Source organism: Maylandia zebra, linkage group LG11, assembly GCF_041146795.1.
Source record: "Maylandia zebra isolate NMK-2024a linkage group LG11, Mzebra_GT3a, whole genome shotgun sequence".
Lineage (NCBI taxonomy): Eukaryota > Metazoa > Chordata > Actinopteri > Cichliformes > Cichlidae > Maylandia > Maylandia zebra.
Genome location: NC_135177.1, coordinates 37793428 through 37810593, shown reverse-complemented (window position 1 = coordinate 37810593; position 17166 = coordinate 37793428). Strand labels below are relative to the sequence as shown.

At 49.9% G+C, this 17166-nt stretch overlaps 2 protein-coding genes across 3 annotated transcripts; one reads left to right on the top strand and one right to left on the bottom strand.

The window, feature by feature from the left end:
- The first annotated feature begins 418 nt into the window (after window positions 1–418).
- On the top strand, window positions 419–7325 carry LOC143421188 (dyslexia-associated protein KIAA0319-like). Of its 2 annotated transcripts, none has more exons than XM_076890364.1 (16): window positions 419–560; window positions 1419–1476; window positions 1864–2510; window positions 2589–2676; window positions 2850–2951; window positions 3313–3444; window positions 3515–3668; window positions 3744–3892; window positions 3997–4148; window positions 4310–4448; window positions 4533–4692; window positions 4768–4904; window positions 4994–5116; window positions 6131–6221; window positions 6297–6388; window positions 6859–7325. In XM_076890364.1, the coding sequence occupies exons 2-16, from the start codon at window positions 1434–1436 to the stop codon at window positions 7014–7016; spliced, it is 2367 nt and encodes a 788-aa protein (XP_076746479.1). In that variant the 5' UTR covers window positions 419–560; window positions 1419–1433; the 3' UTR covers window positions 7017–7325. The 2 variants fall into 2 exon arrangements, with proteins under 2 accessions (XP_076746479.1, XP_076746480.1); XM_076890365.1 differs by lacking the exon at window positions 6859–7325 and adding an exon at window positions 6582–6663.
- Window positions 7326–7458: 133 nt separating this feature from the next.
- LOC143421189 (succinate-semialdehyde dehydrogenase, mitochondrial-like) lies at window positions 7459–13418 on the bottom strand. The gene is made up of 10 exons (XM_076890366.1): window positions 12950–13418; window positions 10800–10883; window positions 10356–10526; window positions 10108–10224; window positions 9858–10001; window positions 9629–9772; window positions 9394–9552; window positions 8741–8904; window positions 8566–8624; window positions 7459–8372 (listed from the first exon to the last, which is right to left on the bottom strand). The coding sequence occupies exons 1-10, from the start codon at window positions 13238–13240 to the stop codon at window positions 8161–8163; spliced, it is 1545 nt and encodes a 514-aa protein (XP_076746481.1). The 5' UTR covers window positions 13241–13418; the 3' UTR covers window positions 7459–8160.
- Window positions 13419–17166: the final 3748 nt, after the last annotated feature.

The window sequence follows — 17166 nt, the reverse complement described above, 5'->3', positions numbered from 1 at the left end:
ATTTTTATTGTCATTTTGCTCCAAGCCAACTGTGCAGGAATAAATAACACACAGGAGAGAAAATAAAGGCACACAATGGAGGGCAAGGGGCAAATTAATGCAGTTCATTTAATCCGCAACGGAACTCGCACAGTATTCCCGACAAAATAAAAGCATAGTTGGGTTTTGAAATTTCCAGTAAAGGACAAAACTTTTCAAACAAAGATAAATGTGTTAAAATTGCGTTACATGATATCCAGATATCCACAAAAAAACGTCCAGTGTATGCTCGCTCCCTGTTCATTTCCCCTGACATGGTGCTGATATAACGGTTTCATTTCAAACACTAGGATTTGTAGGCTTTATTTTGAAAGGTATGACCGGATGTGTATGCGTGTGATTTTCTCGGACGTACGGCGCTCGTGCTTTCTCAGCATCGCAGTATGAGCAGGTAAATCTTTGTGGTTGAACCCCCAGCGCTGAGTCCAGTATGAGGCCCGCGGGGCTGACGGGATCCGGCCGGGAGGAGCACTGAGGAGCCGAGAGGCCTGCTGGGAGGCCCGGAGCGCCGCAGGAGTCAGGTGCGTTACATCCAGGTTAATAACCCGCGCGCCGTTTGCGGGTTCCATAATAAAAACCTGCAAACGGCGCGAGGACTGTGTAATCGGTGAAACGTGCGAACACTGAGACGTCTGCTTTTGTCTTGGAGCTGTAAATGTTAAAAACAGCGACCTGCGACGGCAGGTGTTGGATTCTCATCGTAATCTGCGCTGTTAGCCTTCATCATGCAGAACTACATTTAAAAATCTGCAAAATTAAAGATTTTTATTCAGCAGAACAAAAAAATCAGATGACTAACGTAAATTCAGTTTTCTTTCACTACGTGCTGCGATTCGGCTCGTTTATAAGTGGTGGTGCTTTTTCCCTGCCTCGTCCTGTTTATCAGGTTTCCCTCAAACGGCCTCACGGAGTTTGATTTTTTAGCGCAAGGTTTCGGGTTTACTGGCCTAAACCTTTGCCGAATTAAAGGATGACTAATTTGGGCCCTTCAATTTTTATGAATGAAGCTTAATCTTTTGTGAATATTTACTTATAAATAATGAAATATAAACTAGTCATTTTCTGAATGGTACCCTGAGGAGCGTGGAACAGCCAGAGCGATGCCTGGAATGGATTTTTGCGCTTTTAGCTACTGATAAACAAGCACGTGTTTGCTTCATGGGGAGATTTTTTTTAATATCAAATTGGGTTTTTTGGCCTCGCGGGGCCGAAGCTTTGTTTTCAGTGACAGCGTGGCTGCTTCGTGCTGCTGGGCGGGGCTCCAGGTGGCGCTGTCCACCGTGACGGTGCTGAAACCGTGCAGGGAGGACCACGTCGCTGCTGTCAGGTGTGTGAGGAGCAGCGATGATTTTTTAACCTTCTGTGATCGATCGTTTCAGGCTGACGGACCAACCATGTGGGAAAACATGCTTCTGCTACTGATCCACGCGGTGGAAGGTAAAACCATTCAGAAATGTGGACGTGTCAAAAATGTCAGCATGGATTAAAACGTGTCATACCCAGGACTGTTTAACCAGTATTGGGAAGGTTACTTTTAACATGTATTCCACTACAGATTACAGATTACATGCCCCAAAATGTATTCTGTAACGTATTCCGTTACGTTACTCAATGACAGTAACGTATTCTGAATACTTTGGATTACTTAATATCTTATCATGCTTTTTACAACTACATGAATGTCCTACTGCCCTTTGCAGTATAAAGCTCAGACGTCTGCAGGCTGCGGGTGTCTCTGCAGCGAGCGGACACCCGCAGTTCATCAGGAAAAATGTAAAGCTGTCTCTCTTCGCATGCATCTTATTAAACCCGTTTCTCTTGCAGCTGCAGTGGCATCTCAGTGCTGGCAGGGGGCGACCTTCTCCGAGGCCGTGGTGTCTCCCGTGGTCGAGAGCAGCGGTATTCTGCGGGTGCCCAGCGTGTCGTCCCTGCCGCAGTGCGTGGCGGCGTGCTGCGACCTGCCCGGCTACGACTTGGCGTGGCTGTTCGAGGGCCGCTGCTACGTGCTGAGCTGCCAGCAGAGGGAGAACTGCCAGCCCCGGCAGACGCCTGGCGCCGACTCGTTCCTCGCCTTCCTGCGACGCCCGTCCCCGCAGACACTGGTGCTTCAGTCCTTGGTGAGGGGGGAGCCCTACGGCGGGCGCTGGAGGCCCCTCTCACGCTCGTCTGAGGCGCCCGGCGACTTGGAGGCCCTGAAAGATCTCTCCCTGTTCGACACGCCACATCGAGGCTTCCCAGACCCCGGGATGCTGGATGTCGAGTACTCAGAGGACAGCCAGGAGGAGAGGGGTGGAGCCAGCCCAGAACAGGAGACCAATCAGCCACCTTTGAAAGGGGGGGGCAGCTTCAATCAATCAGAGGCTGAGGATGGTCCAGAGAGGAGGCCGACAGAGAGCAGCGCGGCCCCGGGCGTGCGCCAGGGAGAGGAGGGTGGGGCCAAGAGACCGACGGAGGTGGCGCCACAGGAATCAGTGAGTTCAGAGCGTGAGCTCATATGATAACTGTCTCCATGGAGACCAGTCTGCAGCCTGTCATTGTTCTCCCTACAGACGCAGAGCAGCTCCACCTCTCCACCCCTGACACCCGAGGCCAGCTCAGAGCCAGCCCACACCTCCAGCAGCCCCACAGCAAACCCAGGTAAGCACCTCCGTCAGGTCAGGTCAGGTCAGGTCAGGTCAGCACACCTCCGTCAGGTCGCAGGTTCACTCCAGTTTATTGTTTTAAAGATAAACTTTAGCAAACGTGTCTGAAGAGCCTCACAGGTCCTGTCCCTCTGACCAGTGGAGCAGTAACTTGTCCTCCACATGCAGCTCCACCCCTGCTGGTGTCTCTTGGAAACCCCGTAGAGGCGACCACAGTGAAACCCGCCACTCCAGCCGCCACTCCAGCTGCTCCTGAACCTACCACGTCAGGTGAGTTTATGACTAAAAAAATGTTTGTTTAGATCAACATTTGATCTTTTTTAATATTTTTATTTAGTCTTTTTTAAGGAAAAACAGGTTATTGAGTTCATGTCAGGCAGTGGAGTCGCCCCCTGCTGGTCACTGTAGATGGTTCATGTTAAACCAGAGACTGTCACGTGTAGGAGTGTAGTTACTGCCCAGGAGAAACTTTGTGGTGGTTGGAGGTGACTCATTTTAGTAAGTGGGTGGTGTTCACCTGAGACAGTGTGAAGGTCAAAGTTCAGTTTAAAGACAAACAGGTGACCTCAGAGAGACCAGGTGAGGAAGCAGGTAAATGAAAGGAAGAATTTAACCTTCATTTCTCGCACAGACGCTGTGAAGATGCTTCAGTCTGCAGCCGGAACTCCACCTTCCACCACCCACCTGACTGTGACCTCTGACCTTACTACCCCGACCTTGTCAGCAGCCAGCTTTAACCCTACGACTGCGACTGAGTCAGCAGGTAAACTCGACGGGTTTAATGCTTTCTGTGGCTTCACACCGACTCTTTAAACCTCCTCTCGCTTTTCCAGCTTCAGCGTCACAGGTTGGAGGGTCAAACCGCGGTCCGGTGGCCGTCGTGGGCCCCGACAGGAGCCTGTCTCTCCCGGTGAGCAGCTTGCTGCTCAACGGCAGCGGCAGCAGTGACGACAGCGGCATCGTCAGCTACCGCTGGGAGGCGGTCAGGTAAGTCTGGAGCCTTTTTTCATGTTCCTGTGACTGAAAGATCAAATTTGTTCAGTCGGGTTTCGTGTTTTCCAGCGGGCCTCCCGGGCTGAAGCTGGACGACGCAGATCAGCCCGTCGCCACAGCCTCGGGGGTTCGGGCGGGGCGCTACACCTTCAGACTGACCGTATCTGACCAGGAGGGGGCGACAGACAGCGCCTCGCTGACCGTCAAAGTCCCAGAAGGTGAGCGACTCGGTGTTATTTGTGGAAGGCGGAGCTCTTCCTGTCAGACTCGTTTAAATCACAAACACGCTAATCTAAGGTCGTCTGCTTCCTCCAAACTCCAGCCGGTAGTTTTCTTCCGGTCGCCCACGCCAGCGGCAGCCACTCGCTCACTCTGCCCAACAACTCTCTGGTTCTCAGAGGTTCGGTGACCAACGCCGATCAGACCGCGGTGCACTTCCTGTGGACCCGGGACAGCCAGAGTCCTGCTGCCGGGGTGAGTTCCGACCGGCGCTGTGACGCTTCAAATCAAACTTTATTAACGAACGCAGGTGACCCGCGGGAAACTAAACTTCAGTTTAAATCAGTGGCGGCTCATCGACCTCACACTGTGTGTGTGTGTGTGACGGAGTGACCTTTGACCTTTGCTGGTTCCAGGACGTACTGTACGGCTCGGATACTCAGCCCTCGCTCTACCTCGCCAACCTGGTCGAAGGCACCTACCTGTTCCAGCTGAAGGTGACCAACGCGCAGGGGCGCTCCGGCTCCGCCACGGCCACTGTGGAGGTGCGACCAGGTGAGGCTGGAAGCTCGCCGTTCGTCCCGTTTTGTGTTACGCAGGCATGCGCCGACATAGATGTGTTGTCCCACGTGTCTGCAGAGCCCGGCGGCGGCGAGCAGGTGGAGCTGGAGATGCTGGTGTCGGTGTCTCAGGTGAGCGTGGCTCAGAGAGACACGGTGGTCCGACAGCTCGCCGCTCTGATCCACGTCCTTGACAGCGACCTCCACGTGCGAGCGCTGCAGGGACACTCCCACATCAGGTACCTGCACACACCGCGGACTTGCCCCTCCACGTGCCGGCTCGCCATAACCTGTGATGTTTTCTCTGCTTGCAGCACCGTGTTGCGGTTCTCCGTGCACGGCACCTCGGGGCCCCTCTCTGCCTCCCGATTGGTCGGCGTGCTGCGCAGCCAGCTGCTCTTCGAGAAAAGCGACTACCTGTTGTTCAGAGTCCTGAGGGTGGACACCGTCTGTGAGTCCAGCCGGGGCACGGCTCACCTGTGACATCTCAGAAAGGGGCGGGGCATTTGTCTGTGTTTAACGCGCTCGTTTTTCCCTCAGTGTGTCTGCTCAGCTGTTCGGGGCGTGGTCAGTGCGATCCAATCACCAAGCAGTGTGCCTGCGACCCCTTCTGGACCGAGAACCTGATTCGTCGTTACCTTGGCGATGGAGAGAGCAACTGCGGTAAAGTATGATTTGTAGTCTTCGGTCACGGCAGCGGGTCATTCCTCACGTGACGGCGAGAAACGACAGAAAACTTCATTTACATTACAAACTCGTTCACAACGAATCCTTCAGTCGTTTCTGTTTAAACAACTTTCACACAAACTTGTGACGTTTGTCCCTCGACTGCTTCGTTCGTCTGCAGCAGCAAGTTGAACAGGATGTGAAACAAAGTTCAGTCTCAAAGTCCAGAAACTTGTGAACGGAGATGAAACATCATGTAGTGAGTTTCATACTTTTCTGTCTTACTGGCTGCAGTCAGCCCGTTTCTGACTGCAGAGCTGGGGCGGGGCCTGTGAGCAGCGTCCCCAATCACGCCTCGCTGGCTTAAGACAGAAAGAACTGGGTCCTGTTGTTGTAGCCGAAACGCTGCAGCTGCGCGTGTAAGGCGACAGCCGCACACGGTGCTGCAACCCGGGACTGGGGCGTGACAGACCCGCCCACATGTTCGCACTTTTCACGACACTTCTTTATTGCGGCTGTCGACTTACACGCGCAGCTGCAGCTTTGCAGCAGATGTGCATATTATTAATGTAACTGCAGCGAATTTCTTTGTTCCGCTGTGAAAGCGATGCTGATGTTAAACATGAGCGCCGCGGGACTTTTCTGCCTGGTAACTGTGCGTGTTAGTGTCGTCACTGATCCATCATCACCTTTATTTATAAAACCCTTTAAAACAACCCCAGCTGAGTGCTGTACATTGGAACTATAGAATAAAATTAGATATCAATAAAAGCCAAATAAAAGAAAGTAAACGAGGCCGACAGCAGCAGAGACTAATGCAGGAACCAGATTTGATGGTAAGCTGGTCTCCGAGTGCACGGAGGGAGAAAGAGCTCTTTATTCAAACTGGCCTCCAAACGAGCAGTGAAGCCTGTGCACACACCTGTAAATGTACCTGTACGCATCACACAGCACACATTCAGGTGAAGCTCCGCACGAGCCGCTGACCTGTCGGCTGTGCTCCTCTGACAGAGTGGAGGGTCCTGTACGTCATCCTGACCAGCTTCGTGCTTGTCGTCCTCATCCTGTCACTCGGCTGGACGTTCATCTGCTGCTGTAAGAGGTGAGGACGCCGCTGCAGGTGATAGACTGATCCCAGGTGTGCTTCCGTGCGTGAACTGGTCTCTGCTGCTTTCAGGAGACGACAGACCAAAGCGAGGAAGAAAACCAAATACACCATCTTGGACAACATGGACGAGCAGGAGAGGGTGGAGCTCCGCCCCAAATTCAGTGAGTCACATTGCCATAGTCCGCCTGCGGAGGCTGTCGGGGTCGGTCTGCGGCGGCGTTCTCGTTGGTTCATGAAGTCGTTTCACTGCGGCTCAGTTAGTCGTCACCTTGGAGGCGGTCCTGCGGGGTCGCTGATTCACTCTGCAGCTATCACGTGACCAGGGTGTGGTTCATCGCTCTTGTCCTTTCCCAGGTGATCCATGCGTTCTCCTAAAGGACTCCCACCTTGGGTCATGTGACTGAGCTCAGCTCAGCGACCTTCGGGACCTCAGGTAAGAGCAGAGTCGTCTTCATGAACCAAAGCGAAGCCGCTTCCTTCTTTTAAAGCACCTGACTGTTCCCACGTTCCTGGGAATGTCCCGCTGTTCTTTAGAGCAGACGTTTCCCCGGAGCGGCGGGAGGTCGTCCTCCATCTTTATTCAATGACTGAGACTTAAACCATGACCCCCGCTGACCTTTCCCCTGTGCAGGTATCAAACACCGCAGCACGGAGCACAACTCCAGCCTCATGATGTCCGAGTCGGAGCTGGACAGCGACCAGGACACCATCTTCAGCCGCGACCGGCCGGTCCGCAGCAGGAACCGCATCAGCACCATGGCTGCCCGCAACGGCGACGCCTTCGGATGACGGGGCGGCTGACCTCTCGCAGATGCAGAATGGTGCATTCTGGGACGTGTATGAGGGACCACATTACCCAGTTTTCAAGAGAATGCTAACATGTCCCATTTCAAAGGACGCAAGGAACTCGAGACCTGGAGGACGGACGCGCGTCTGCTCGGACATAAGAGGAAGAGCAAGAGGGCGGGACACATCAGGCATCGCACCACCGCCACGTGCCCGATTCACAGCTGTGAGCTCGTTAGCTAACAGAGCGCTCACCAGGAAACACGGCAGAGTCAGCTGACGACGGCGTCCGATCACACGGTCGTGGTTCGTTTGAGCCCGGGTCACAGACGCCGTCCGCCGGGTTAAACTTCATCAACGTTTGTTGGCTAACGAGAAGCAGCGTGTGAATCAGAGACGAAGGATGTGAGCCGACACCTCCGACATAAAAACACCAACACAGAAGTAACACAAACTCGTCTTTAATGTGGTCAGAATACAAAACGCACACATGAACTTTGACCCCATCAGCTAAAGTCACAGACAAACATCCAGGTATTAAACTGCTACGAGAGCGTTTCACACGTAGACGAGCCGAGTCGACAGGTTTGCACCCGTTCGTGTTTTCATGGCTCGATGCGGCGCCGGCTGTCGCTCTGTCGGCTTCGTTTCCAAAGGCGCGTCGCTCATCACGCACAATTTCTTTAGGAATGAATCAAGTTTCACGATTCAGGAGGATTCATGCGAGTTGGAAGCTTTATGGACACTCGCTGCGCCACGGGTGAAGCAGAAAATAATTTTTAAAAACAAGTTTCATCACAATGTGGCGGTTTGTTAGCCCCTCCCCTTCAGTTTACAATCCCTTAACACTGATAGCCAATCACAGCAGACAGGGCAGATAAACGGACTGAGTAGCGCCTCCTACTGGTGTGAGTTTGGGCAGTTCAACCAGTCTGAGACGGGTTCAGATAAGTTTAAGCTTCGTGCTGGTGCCGAGTGTGTGAGCGTAGAAGCGACAGCTGATTCAAAATGTGATTTACAAAGTCCGATGTTGGACGTTTTTGATCCTGCATGAATTCAAACTTTATTGAAGGAGTTATCACATGTTAATAAAAGAATCCGGCCACCTCCACCGAGTCACAGCTTTTGTACCGCCTCCTCTTCCTCCTCACGGTTTGAGGCCTCCAAAGCACATGTACTTCACTTCCAGGTACTCGTCGACGCCGTACTTGGAGCCCTCGCGGCCCATGCCGGATTCCTTCACCCCACCAAACGTGGCTTCTGGCGTGGACAGCAGCCCCTCATTGACGCCGACCATCCCCACCTCCAACGCCTCCGCCACCCGCCAGATCTGACTCACATCCTGTGAGTAAAAGTAACCTGAGAACAAAGGAGGAGGTTAGAACTATGAGGCGCCGCCACGTGAACCTTTCTTCTACTGGGTCAGACGTTAAAGTCTAATTTACAGCTCTGAGTCCTGCTCTCGGAAACCGACACGTCTGCGACGACGCATGAACAGCCCGCGATCTGCAGTCTAGGAACCAATCGGCTGCATGCACGCAGGTGGACTCACCTGCCAGCCCGACGCTGGTCGCGTTAGCAATAGCCAGAGCCTCCTCCTCCGTGTTAAACCTGCAGATCAGACACAGGCGAGCTCAGACGGCTTCACGATGAACAAGAATCTGCGTCTAGCCAGGATTAAACCCGCAGATCAACAAATCCCGTCTCGATCATCTGTCTGGACTCACCTGATGACGGGCACGAGCGGCCCGAAGGTTTCCTCCTTCGTGCACAGCATGTCGGCGGTGACGTCGGCCAGCAGAGTCGGCTCCATGAAGGAGCCATCGAGGCGCTTCCCGCCTTTTACCACCTTCGCCCCGCGGGACACGGCGTCCGAAATCTGATGTAGCACCTGGGAGGCAGAGACGGCGTTCAGCGGCGTGCTGGTGCGGTCTTTAAACAAACTTCAGTCATTTATCGTCGGCAGTAATGTGGTGTCATGTAATTAATATATCCTTAGTATCCTTATTTTATTGCTTTATGTATTTTAATAATGAAGGTTTGTAGACTCACAAACTAAGCACTCAGCCAGGCTGAAAACAGGAAGTGTAGAGCTGTACAGCATGTTAATAAATACAGGAAGCCAGACAGAAAAGAGGAAGTTTGCCATATAACAATGTTTGTATTGAAACTGTGACGTGTAAAGTACCAAAATAACACCAATATGAGGCACAGGTTATGATTCTAATGTTAGAGATGCTGCAACTGGCGTCTGGGCTGTGCAGGCGTCTCTTCAGAAGATGATTGAATAAAAGAAATAAATGTTCTAACGCTGAGTCGGTTTTCTCTGCTCTGTCACGGGGACGAAACAATCCGGGTTAATAGTGGAAACGGCGTTTACCTTCTCTGCGGCGCGGGTGTTGATGAGCGGCCCCTGCGTGGTGTTGGGCTCCGAGCCGTGACCCAGACGCAGCTCGGCATCCATAGCTCGCCCCAACTTTTCCACGAAGCGGTCGTAGACGGCGCTCTGGACCAGAAACCGGTTCGAGCACACGCACGTCTGCAGGAAGAAGAAGCGTTAGTGTGCACAATGGTGGCGTTCACCTGTGGAACAGGTCAGCAGGAGACACCCTCACCTGGCCTGAGTTCCTGAACTTGGATGCCATGGCTCCGCCCACCGCTTTGTCAAGGTCTGCGCTGTCAAACACAATGAAGGGGGCGTGGCCACCCAGTTCCATGGATACCTTCTTCACGGTGTCAGCGGCCATTTTCAGCAACACCTGAAACCGAAGTTTTATTTAAAGAAGAGTTTCTGCTTTTTATGTGGATCTGCAGGCGGCGCTGCGGGCGGCGCTGCACTCTGACCTTCCCGGTCGCCGTGGATCCAGTGAAGGAGATTTTAGCCACCAGAGGGTCTGTGCAGAGGACCTGCCCGACCGAGGGCGTCGACTCTCTGGAGCATGGAACCACATTGACCACCCCTGCCGGGATCCCCGCCTGCTCCGCCAGCTGAGGGGGAAAAAAAAACACGCCAAAACACAGGAAGTGACTCAACAATGTGTGTCCCACGAAGAAACAAAGTGCCGACCCCTATCCAGATGTTTGACGTACTCACCTCTGCCAGAGCGAGAGCCGAAAGTGGCGTGTCCTCAGCTGGTTTAACCACCACCGTGCAGCCGGCAGCCAGCGCGGCGCCGACCTTCCTGGTGATCATGGCGCTGGGGAAGTTCCACTGGAAACAACCAAAAGCAAATTCTTTGCGGGACGTCATGTGATGGATTCATTAGGGGTGGGTTTTGATTATTGATTAAAATCGATTCTAGCTTGGATAACGTGATATCAATTCATTAACGAGCTGCTCACCGGTGTGATGATGGAGGCCACGCCCACCGGCTGCTTCAGGAGGAGGAGCTTTCTGTCTTTGGCTGGAGATGGCACAATGTCACCGTAGACTCGCCGCGCCTCCTCAGAAAACCACTCGAGGAAGGAGGCGGAGTACGAGATCTCCCCGAGAGACTCGCACATCGGTTTACCCTGCAACACACGCACGCAGACGCAGAGACACGCAGACGCAGAGACACGCAGACGCAGAGACACGCAGACGCAGAGACACACGCAGCAGGATAAAGATGAGTGTTTGTTACAATAAACACTTTTACAAAAACTTCTTGAGGTTTTCTTATTTCGTCAAACAAACATTTTAAAGTAGTATTTATTTGAAAAGTACTACAGTACAAGTACTCACTCGTTGCTGACATGTACTGCATGTTCAGGTGTCCTACAGGTGAGTTCATGTGTCATACTCACACATTCAAACGTGATCAGCTGGGCGAGCTCATCTTTGTGCAGCGTCATCAGCTCAAACCATTTCCTTAGCAGGACGCTCCTCTCCTGCAGGACGACCAATCAGAGCAGAGCACGGGTCACCTGCACGCCTTCATCGTCACATTTAACCGTTCGCCCCTGTCCCCCGCCAACATGCTTCACATTGATGGAGACTCGGAGAGAGAACTTTAGTTTCATCAACAATACACAAACAATTCTCTCATTTACAAAAAATCTATATAAACTTGAGTGAAGGACCAGAGTGAGGAAACATCCCGTCCTGAGTTTGCTCCTGTAGATTTCCGTCCCTGCTCGTTGGTTCATCCTTCAGCGAGTCACCTCCTGTGTTGGTGACTGTATGGAGGTGGAGCTCAGTCACCCTGCTGACCTCTAACAAAGCCGGACTTTGTGTCTGAGGCTGCGAGCGTTTAAACATTTAACTTAGCTCAGCGGCATCCACACACTGACTGCTGACGCCTCACAGCAGATAACCAGAGATGGGCAGTAACACGTTACTGTAATCCGATTACTTTTTTCAAGTAACGAGTAAAGTAAGGGATTACTATTGCAAAAACGGTAATTAGATTACCGTTACTTTCCCGTAGGAACGCTGCGTTACTGCGTTACTAAAACCGTGATTTTTTGCGAGTGTCTCATGACAGTGACGTAAGCGAGTGCGACGTTCGTGACAACAGCTGTGTGCAGATCAACAGTGGATCATATATCGAGTGCAGAGAGAGTATGAGCGTGCAGCGTTTAAAGCGTGGAAGTACTGACCTTACTTTGAGTTTGATTCCATAAAAAGTGACAAAAACATTAGCGTCCATCGTGCGTGGGAAGAAAACTTCTTTTTACAGCGAAAAAAACCCCTAAACTTCCAACAAGCACCGAGTAGCTACGACGTAATGGGAAACTCACAGAGAAACTCGCGGATTCTTCCACTGACCGCAGCACACCTGCACCAGGGTAAACCTCCGCCTGCCCCACTCCTGCTTTACAGGTGAAAATAGAGCAACAGGACCGCTTTGACTTTATTTATTTTCTGCTGTGTTTTACTTGCATCTATTTGAAAGACTGAGTGTAAACACAAAAAATATTTTATTTTATGTGCTGGAATGTGCAACACCAGTAGGGTAAAGTGTCTTGCTCAAGAACACAATGACCAGGACAGGGAGCCCGGGGGATCAAACCGGCAACCTTCCAGTTACAGATGTGCTTCCCACCCCCTGAGCCACAGTCGCCCCAAGTAACTAACTAAGTAATGAATTACTTTTGAAAATAAGTAATCAGTAAAGTAACGGGATTACTTTTTGGAGGAAGTAATCAGTAATTAGTTACTGATTACTTTTTTCAAGTAACTTGACCAACACTGGCAGATACCTGCATTAAACACCTGCTGTCCACCAAACTCCGTTCAAATACGGCGTAATTGTGCTGTCAGCGGGGAAACCGCGTCTCCTTACTGCAGCTTTGTTTTGTGACTGTTTAAGGGGCGGTGCTCATCTCGGCTCACGTGTCTGTCTCCTGTCTGCGAGTCATTCTTCACCTTTGATTTGTGCGCATCCGCTCCGAGTGGCGCGGCAGCAGGAAGACACTTGTTAAAGTTTGGGTTTAGTCTAAAAACGTTTTTCTGTGAATTATGAGTTAACCGAATAAACATTTCCAAACATTTAACGGTTACGAAAGCTGTTTGACGCCATACTCAGTCAATACTTATAATTTAAGGTAAATTTAGTTTTTTAGTGGAGTAGGGAGGGCGGAGAAGACCATGAAAGAAAGTTTTGGATTTGTGTGAAAATCCGTAAATCAGGTGGTTTCTGTGTTAGCCGTATTAAAGTCTGACGTGTGTGTATAACATCTTTGAGATAAACTCCGTCAGTCAATGTCAATCATTTGCGTAAGAGTTCCAGGCTTTGAGTTGACTACGGAGGGCAGAAAGTCCAATTTAAACAGTGAAACCTGCACATATCGTAGTATCCGGTGAATTTTATGACATCCGAATAAATGTCTGGCTTCTGTCAGTCGGGAAGATGCCAGCGTTGGGGTGTTTCGTTTAATTTTCAGGGCGGAAATGGGACATTAATTTTAAATAGTCGGTTTTTAAAGTGGAGTTCTGTGAGAGCGCAGCCTACCTTGGCCGTGTACTGCTTCCAGGAGTGAAACGCTTTGTACGCAGCGTCCACCGCCTGCTTGGCCTCCGCGGGGCCGCAGTCCGACACCCGGGCTATCTCCTGCCCGGTGGCCGGATCTAGGACGGGGAACACCGAGGCAGCGGAGATCCAGCGGCCGTCCACGTAGCCCTGCGTCCGGAGGAGCGGAGCGGAGACATCCAGGCTGTAGCTTCTGTGCATGGCGGCGGGCAGGCCGGGGAGGAGCTGCCGGAGGAAGCAGCGGGTCTTCAGCACGCAGACAGCAGCGGACATACCGGGGGGTGTGCAGCCGGGGAGCCGGACTCTATGCTGGATGTTTGATCCGTTCGTTCGCGCAGGTCTGCAGCTGGAGCCTCTCGCGGGTTTCCGTCGGTTTCAACCGGTGCGACAGTCACGTGACTCCGTTCAAACGCAGTGAGCCTTCCGCCCGGAGCCAGTGTTGCCAACTTAGCGACATTGTCGCTGTATTTAGCGAGTCTTCAGGCCCCTTAGCGACTTTTTTTCTAAAAAGCGACTAGCGACAAATCTGGCGACTTTTTCTGGTGTTATTGGAGACTTATTTATGACGACTTTTTGACGTGAAAGAGCGTGTTTCAAATTCAAAATTCAAATTCAAATTTTTATTTGTCACGTACACAGTCATACACAGTACGATATGTAGTGAAATGCTTGGACAACTGCTCGTGACCTAAAGAAAACAAAAAAGGAAAAGGCTATGAATAAGAAAGGAAATAAATATGAAAAATTAAAAAGGGTAAATTTAACTAGGAAGGAATAAAATATAAATTAAGGTTAAAAATGAAATAACTGTACAACACAAATTAGAATGAAGGGTAAATTTAACTGGGAAGAATAAGATAAAGATAAATATATAGATTAAAGTTGAAAATAAAATAACTGTACAACAAAATACACAATATAGAACTATATAAGAATGTATGAAGAAATCTAAATATAAATAAATATATACACAATAACAGCATTGCTCTTACTCTCACCAAGCAGCGGTGCTGCCGTGGGCACCTCACCCGTGCCAAAGCGCTCACGGGCGGAGGACAGTCCTCCCCCCGCTGCTACCAGGGCAGGAGACGTTCACACCTGTGCGTCCAAACGGCAAATGAATCGCGCATGAGTGAAGCCGCTGCTCCGCACTGACTGTAACGCAGTCAGTTCTTTTACTGTTATGCTGTTTTGGGGATCACAAGGTTTAAAAGTACTTATAAATACACACACAGTAACTCTACCAGAGCGCCTATCTCGGGTCACTTTTGCCGGTCCAGGCAAAAGTGGAGCAGTGGCATAAAGGAGCAGGGTTGGAATTGTGACATTAAAAAAACAATAATTGCTAAAAGAAATTTAATTCGTAGTTCTAAATAAACTCTAAATGCATTTAGGACGTTTTTTACTCACTTTGTCTCTTCCACGATGTTGTTTCTCTCTCCAACAGCGTAGGTTACAATTACATTAGCATGACCAATTATGCAAATTAGGCGATGACGTCATTTGGCGACTTTTAGGACAGCCAATAGCGATTTTCCTTACTGAGGAGTTGGCAACACTGGCCGGAGCTCCCTGTCTCTGCCGGGGACAAGTTTGTTTTTGGAGGCGGTAGAAACACACATACCCACACCAGTACCATCATCACCATCATCATCGTCGTTGTCGTAACATGATCAGAGGAACAGAATAAAGGTGAAAAAGAGTGAAGCTCAGTGATGGTTACCAGCAGGTCTGAGGTTATGCTGATGATATTCTCTCTTCAGCCTCCATCAGCATCTCCCACAGTGGTCTATGAAGCTGAGCCAAGGCCTAGTGCAGCTGGCACAGTCTGAGAGAGGAGTCTCATCCACACTCCGAACCCACGGTGAAGAAGGTGTGCAGGTGTGTCAGGGACCTTTCTGTAGGAGGACAGGATGGTCTCCTCCCAGTCCAGATACACCTGCGCCCTGCAGCATCCCGATGTAGGAACTGGGATGCTGATGCTTTTGATCATGTGATGTTGTAGGTCCCGGCCCTTTCTTTCCTCCCCCCTCCGCCTCCCAGTAACAGCAGCCTGCTGTCACCCAGTCGGGGTATGACTGCCCCTCCCTCAGCGGCTCGGGCCCTAACCCAACACGTTTAAGCTGCCAGACACAGGTACTGGAACCCTCCAGTGTGATCATGTCTGTGGGTTCAGTGGTGGGATCATCACCATGACAACCTTAGTCCAGATACACAAACATTGCAGGTTTGTTTAGCATTAGCATCACCACTAAACCAACATGACTTGCTTAAATTTGCCTGACAGCAAACCTAGATTGATATTAGGTATGTTATAAAGATAACACTTCCCATTGGTTCCTGAAAAGTGTTTGATATAAACAAAGGTCCCGCCCCCCACATTGCAAAGGTATGACATCATAACAATGCGATTGATCCCTTGCATGGTTATGGTGATGTAGGAACAACACAAGCACTCTGGGCTCAGTGTTGCACCTTCTTACCGCTCAGTGCACACTGCAGCATCTGCAGCCACCTCATCCAGATTCATCAGAAACCATCACATCATTTTTCTTCTTACAGCTGAGACAGTGTCTGACACGTAGCGTGCGATTCTTAAAATCCATGTAACACCCTGATACAGGGCCGTGCAGAGAGGTTTAAAGGGGCGGGTGCTCAAAGTTAAAAAGGGGCACGTTGAACCAGGCTGAATAACAACAACACACATTCATCAAAAATCTAATATGGGAAGGGCAGGGCTGTGTTGAACTGAGACTGTAGACATTAAAAAGTCCACAGGAGAGATGGTAGCTGATTAAACAAGTGTCATGAGATAATAACAAAATGCAAAGATTGGTGACAGCGCTTGGAACCATAAGGACACAAAAAACTGTGAGAAATAATTTAGGCTCTGCCTGTGAATCACTCTTTGCTTCTCTTCTTCCTTCCATCCCATCATTTCATATATCACTCTCCACTTGCTGTCTATCTGAGAACAAGGCACAACTTGCTATTGCAATAAACTATAATCTAATTATCCACACCTAACAACTCTTGCACTTAATCTAAAATAAAATGATGACAGAAAAATGTTATAGCCCTGCCTTTAGTAGCCTCACACAGCTCCTGCTGTTTCCTCCTCATGTCCTTACCAGCCATGTCTGGACAATGTTATATCATGAGTAATAATTAAAAAAAATCCATATACATAAAACACACACACGCACACACACACAGTGACATTTTAGACCTTCTTCAGAATACTGTATATACTATACTATGGGCATCATGGTGCTGATCCAGAATCCTTACATTATTATTTATTACTAGAGCTACAATAATAAAGCAAAGAGGAGGGGGAAGTAATAAATATGAAATAATGTATTTATGATGATTCCATTTGTTTCACTATCCACTCTGTGCAGGGCAAAGCTTATTACATCTTTAAACTGTAGAGATACAATAATATTACTGCTGTAACATCCACATTTTGTCTTATTTAAAATATAAATCTAACATAATCTGCTTCTTAATGTATGTTCTTTAAAATACAGCGTGTGTTTTTTAATATATTATAATTATAATAATTATTATGTGGACATGCATATTAGATCGTTTTTTAGTGAAATATAATCCCTCCAGAAAGGCAGGAAAAGCCCGAAAACTTACTTTAAAACTAAATATGTTCCCTAAAACGGTGACAGAGCTACAGACCCATGACAGCCTTACACAGGTAGCCAGCAGCTGTGACCAGCACTACCTGTGCAGTTAATAAAAGGACAGGTAATGTTTGTCGCGCTGTTGCACACACAGCACGCTCATTTGTTTCAGTTTCAGTTTCTCCTGCAGCTCCGGACCGCTAAAAATGCGCGTGCTCTTTGTGAGCTCGTTCCCGGCTCGTAACCAGCGCGTTCTGCCGTCGAGGGCGATCATTGGTTAAATGTGGTCATGTGACTGATGCAAGCCAGATCCTTTTATTTAGCAAAACTGTGATTAATAGTTAAATATTATTGTTGAGGGGCACAGACAGGACTCCGCACGCACACACACATAAAAAAATAAATAAAAAATTTTTTTTTTTAAAAGTTGCCTCAACAAAAGGGCACCTTGGGCACCCATCAGGAAAGGGGCGGGTGCTCAAGCCCCTCCAGCCCCCCCCCCCCCCCCCTGCACGTGCCTGCCCTCATAAACACGAGGTCCCGTGTAACTTTATTTCATGT

Excerpts from the sequence above, each read along its gene's own strand:
- LOC143421189 (XM_076890366.1), bottom strand. The coding sequence starts at position 13,240 with ATGTCCGCTGCTGTCTGCGTGCTGAAGACCCGCTGCTTCCTCCGGCAG. Across the intron at positions 10,225-10,355 it reads TGGCCTCCATCATCACACCG|TGGAACTTCCCCAGCGCCAT; the intron begins GTGAGCAGCTCG and ends GGTTGTTTCCAG. Across the intron at positions 10,002-10,107 it reads CGGCTCTCGCTCTGGCAGAG|CTGGCGGAGCAGGCGGGGAT; the intron begins GTGAGTACGTCA and ends TTTCCCCCTCAG.
- LOC143421188 (XM_076890364.1), top strand. The coding sequence starts at position 1,434 with ATGTGGGAAAACATGCTTCTGCTACTGATCCACGCGGTGGAAG. Across the intron at positions 3,445-3,514 it reads GACTGCGACTGAGTCAGCAG|CTTCAGCGTCACAGGTTGGA; the intron begins GTAAACTCGACG and ends TCGCTTTTCCAG. Across the intron at positions 6,222-6,296 it reads TTCATCTGCTGCTGTAAGAG|GAGACGACAGACCAAAGCGA; the intron begins GTGAGGACGCCG and ends TGCTGCTTTCAG.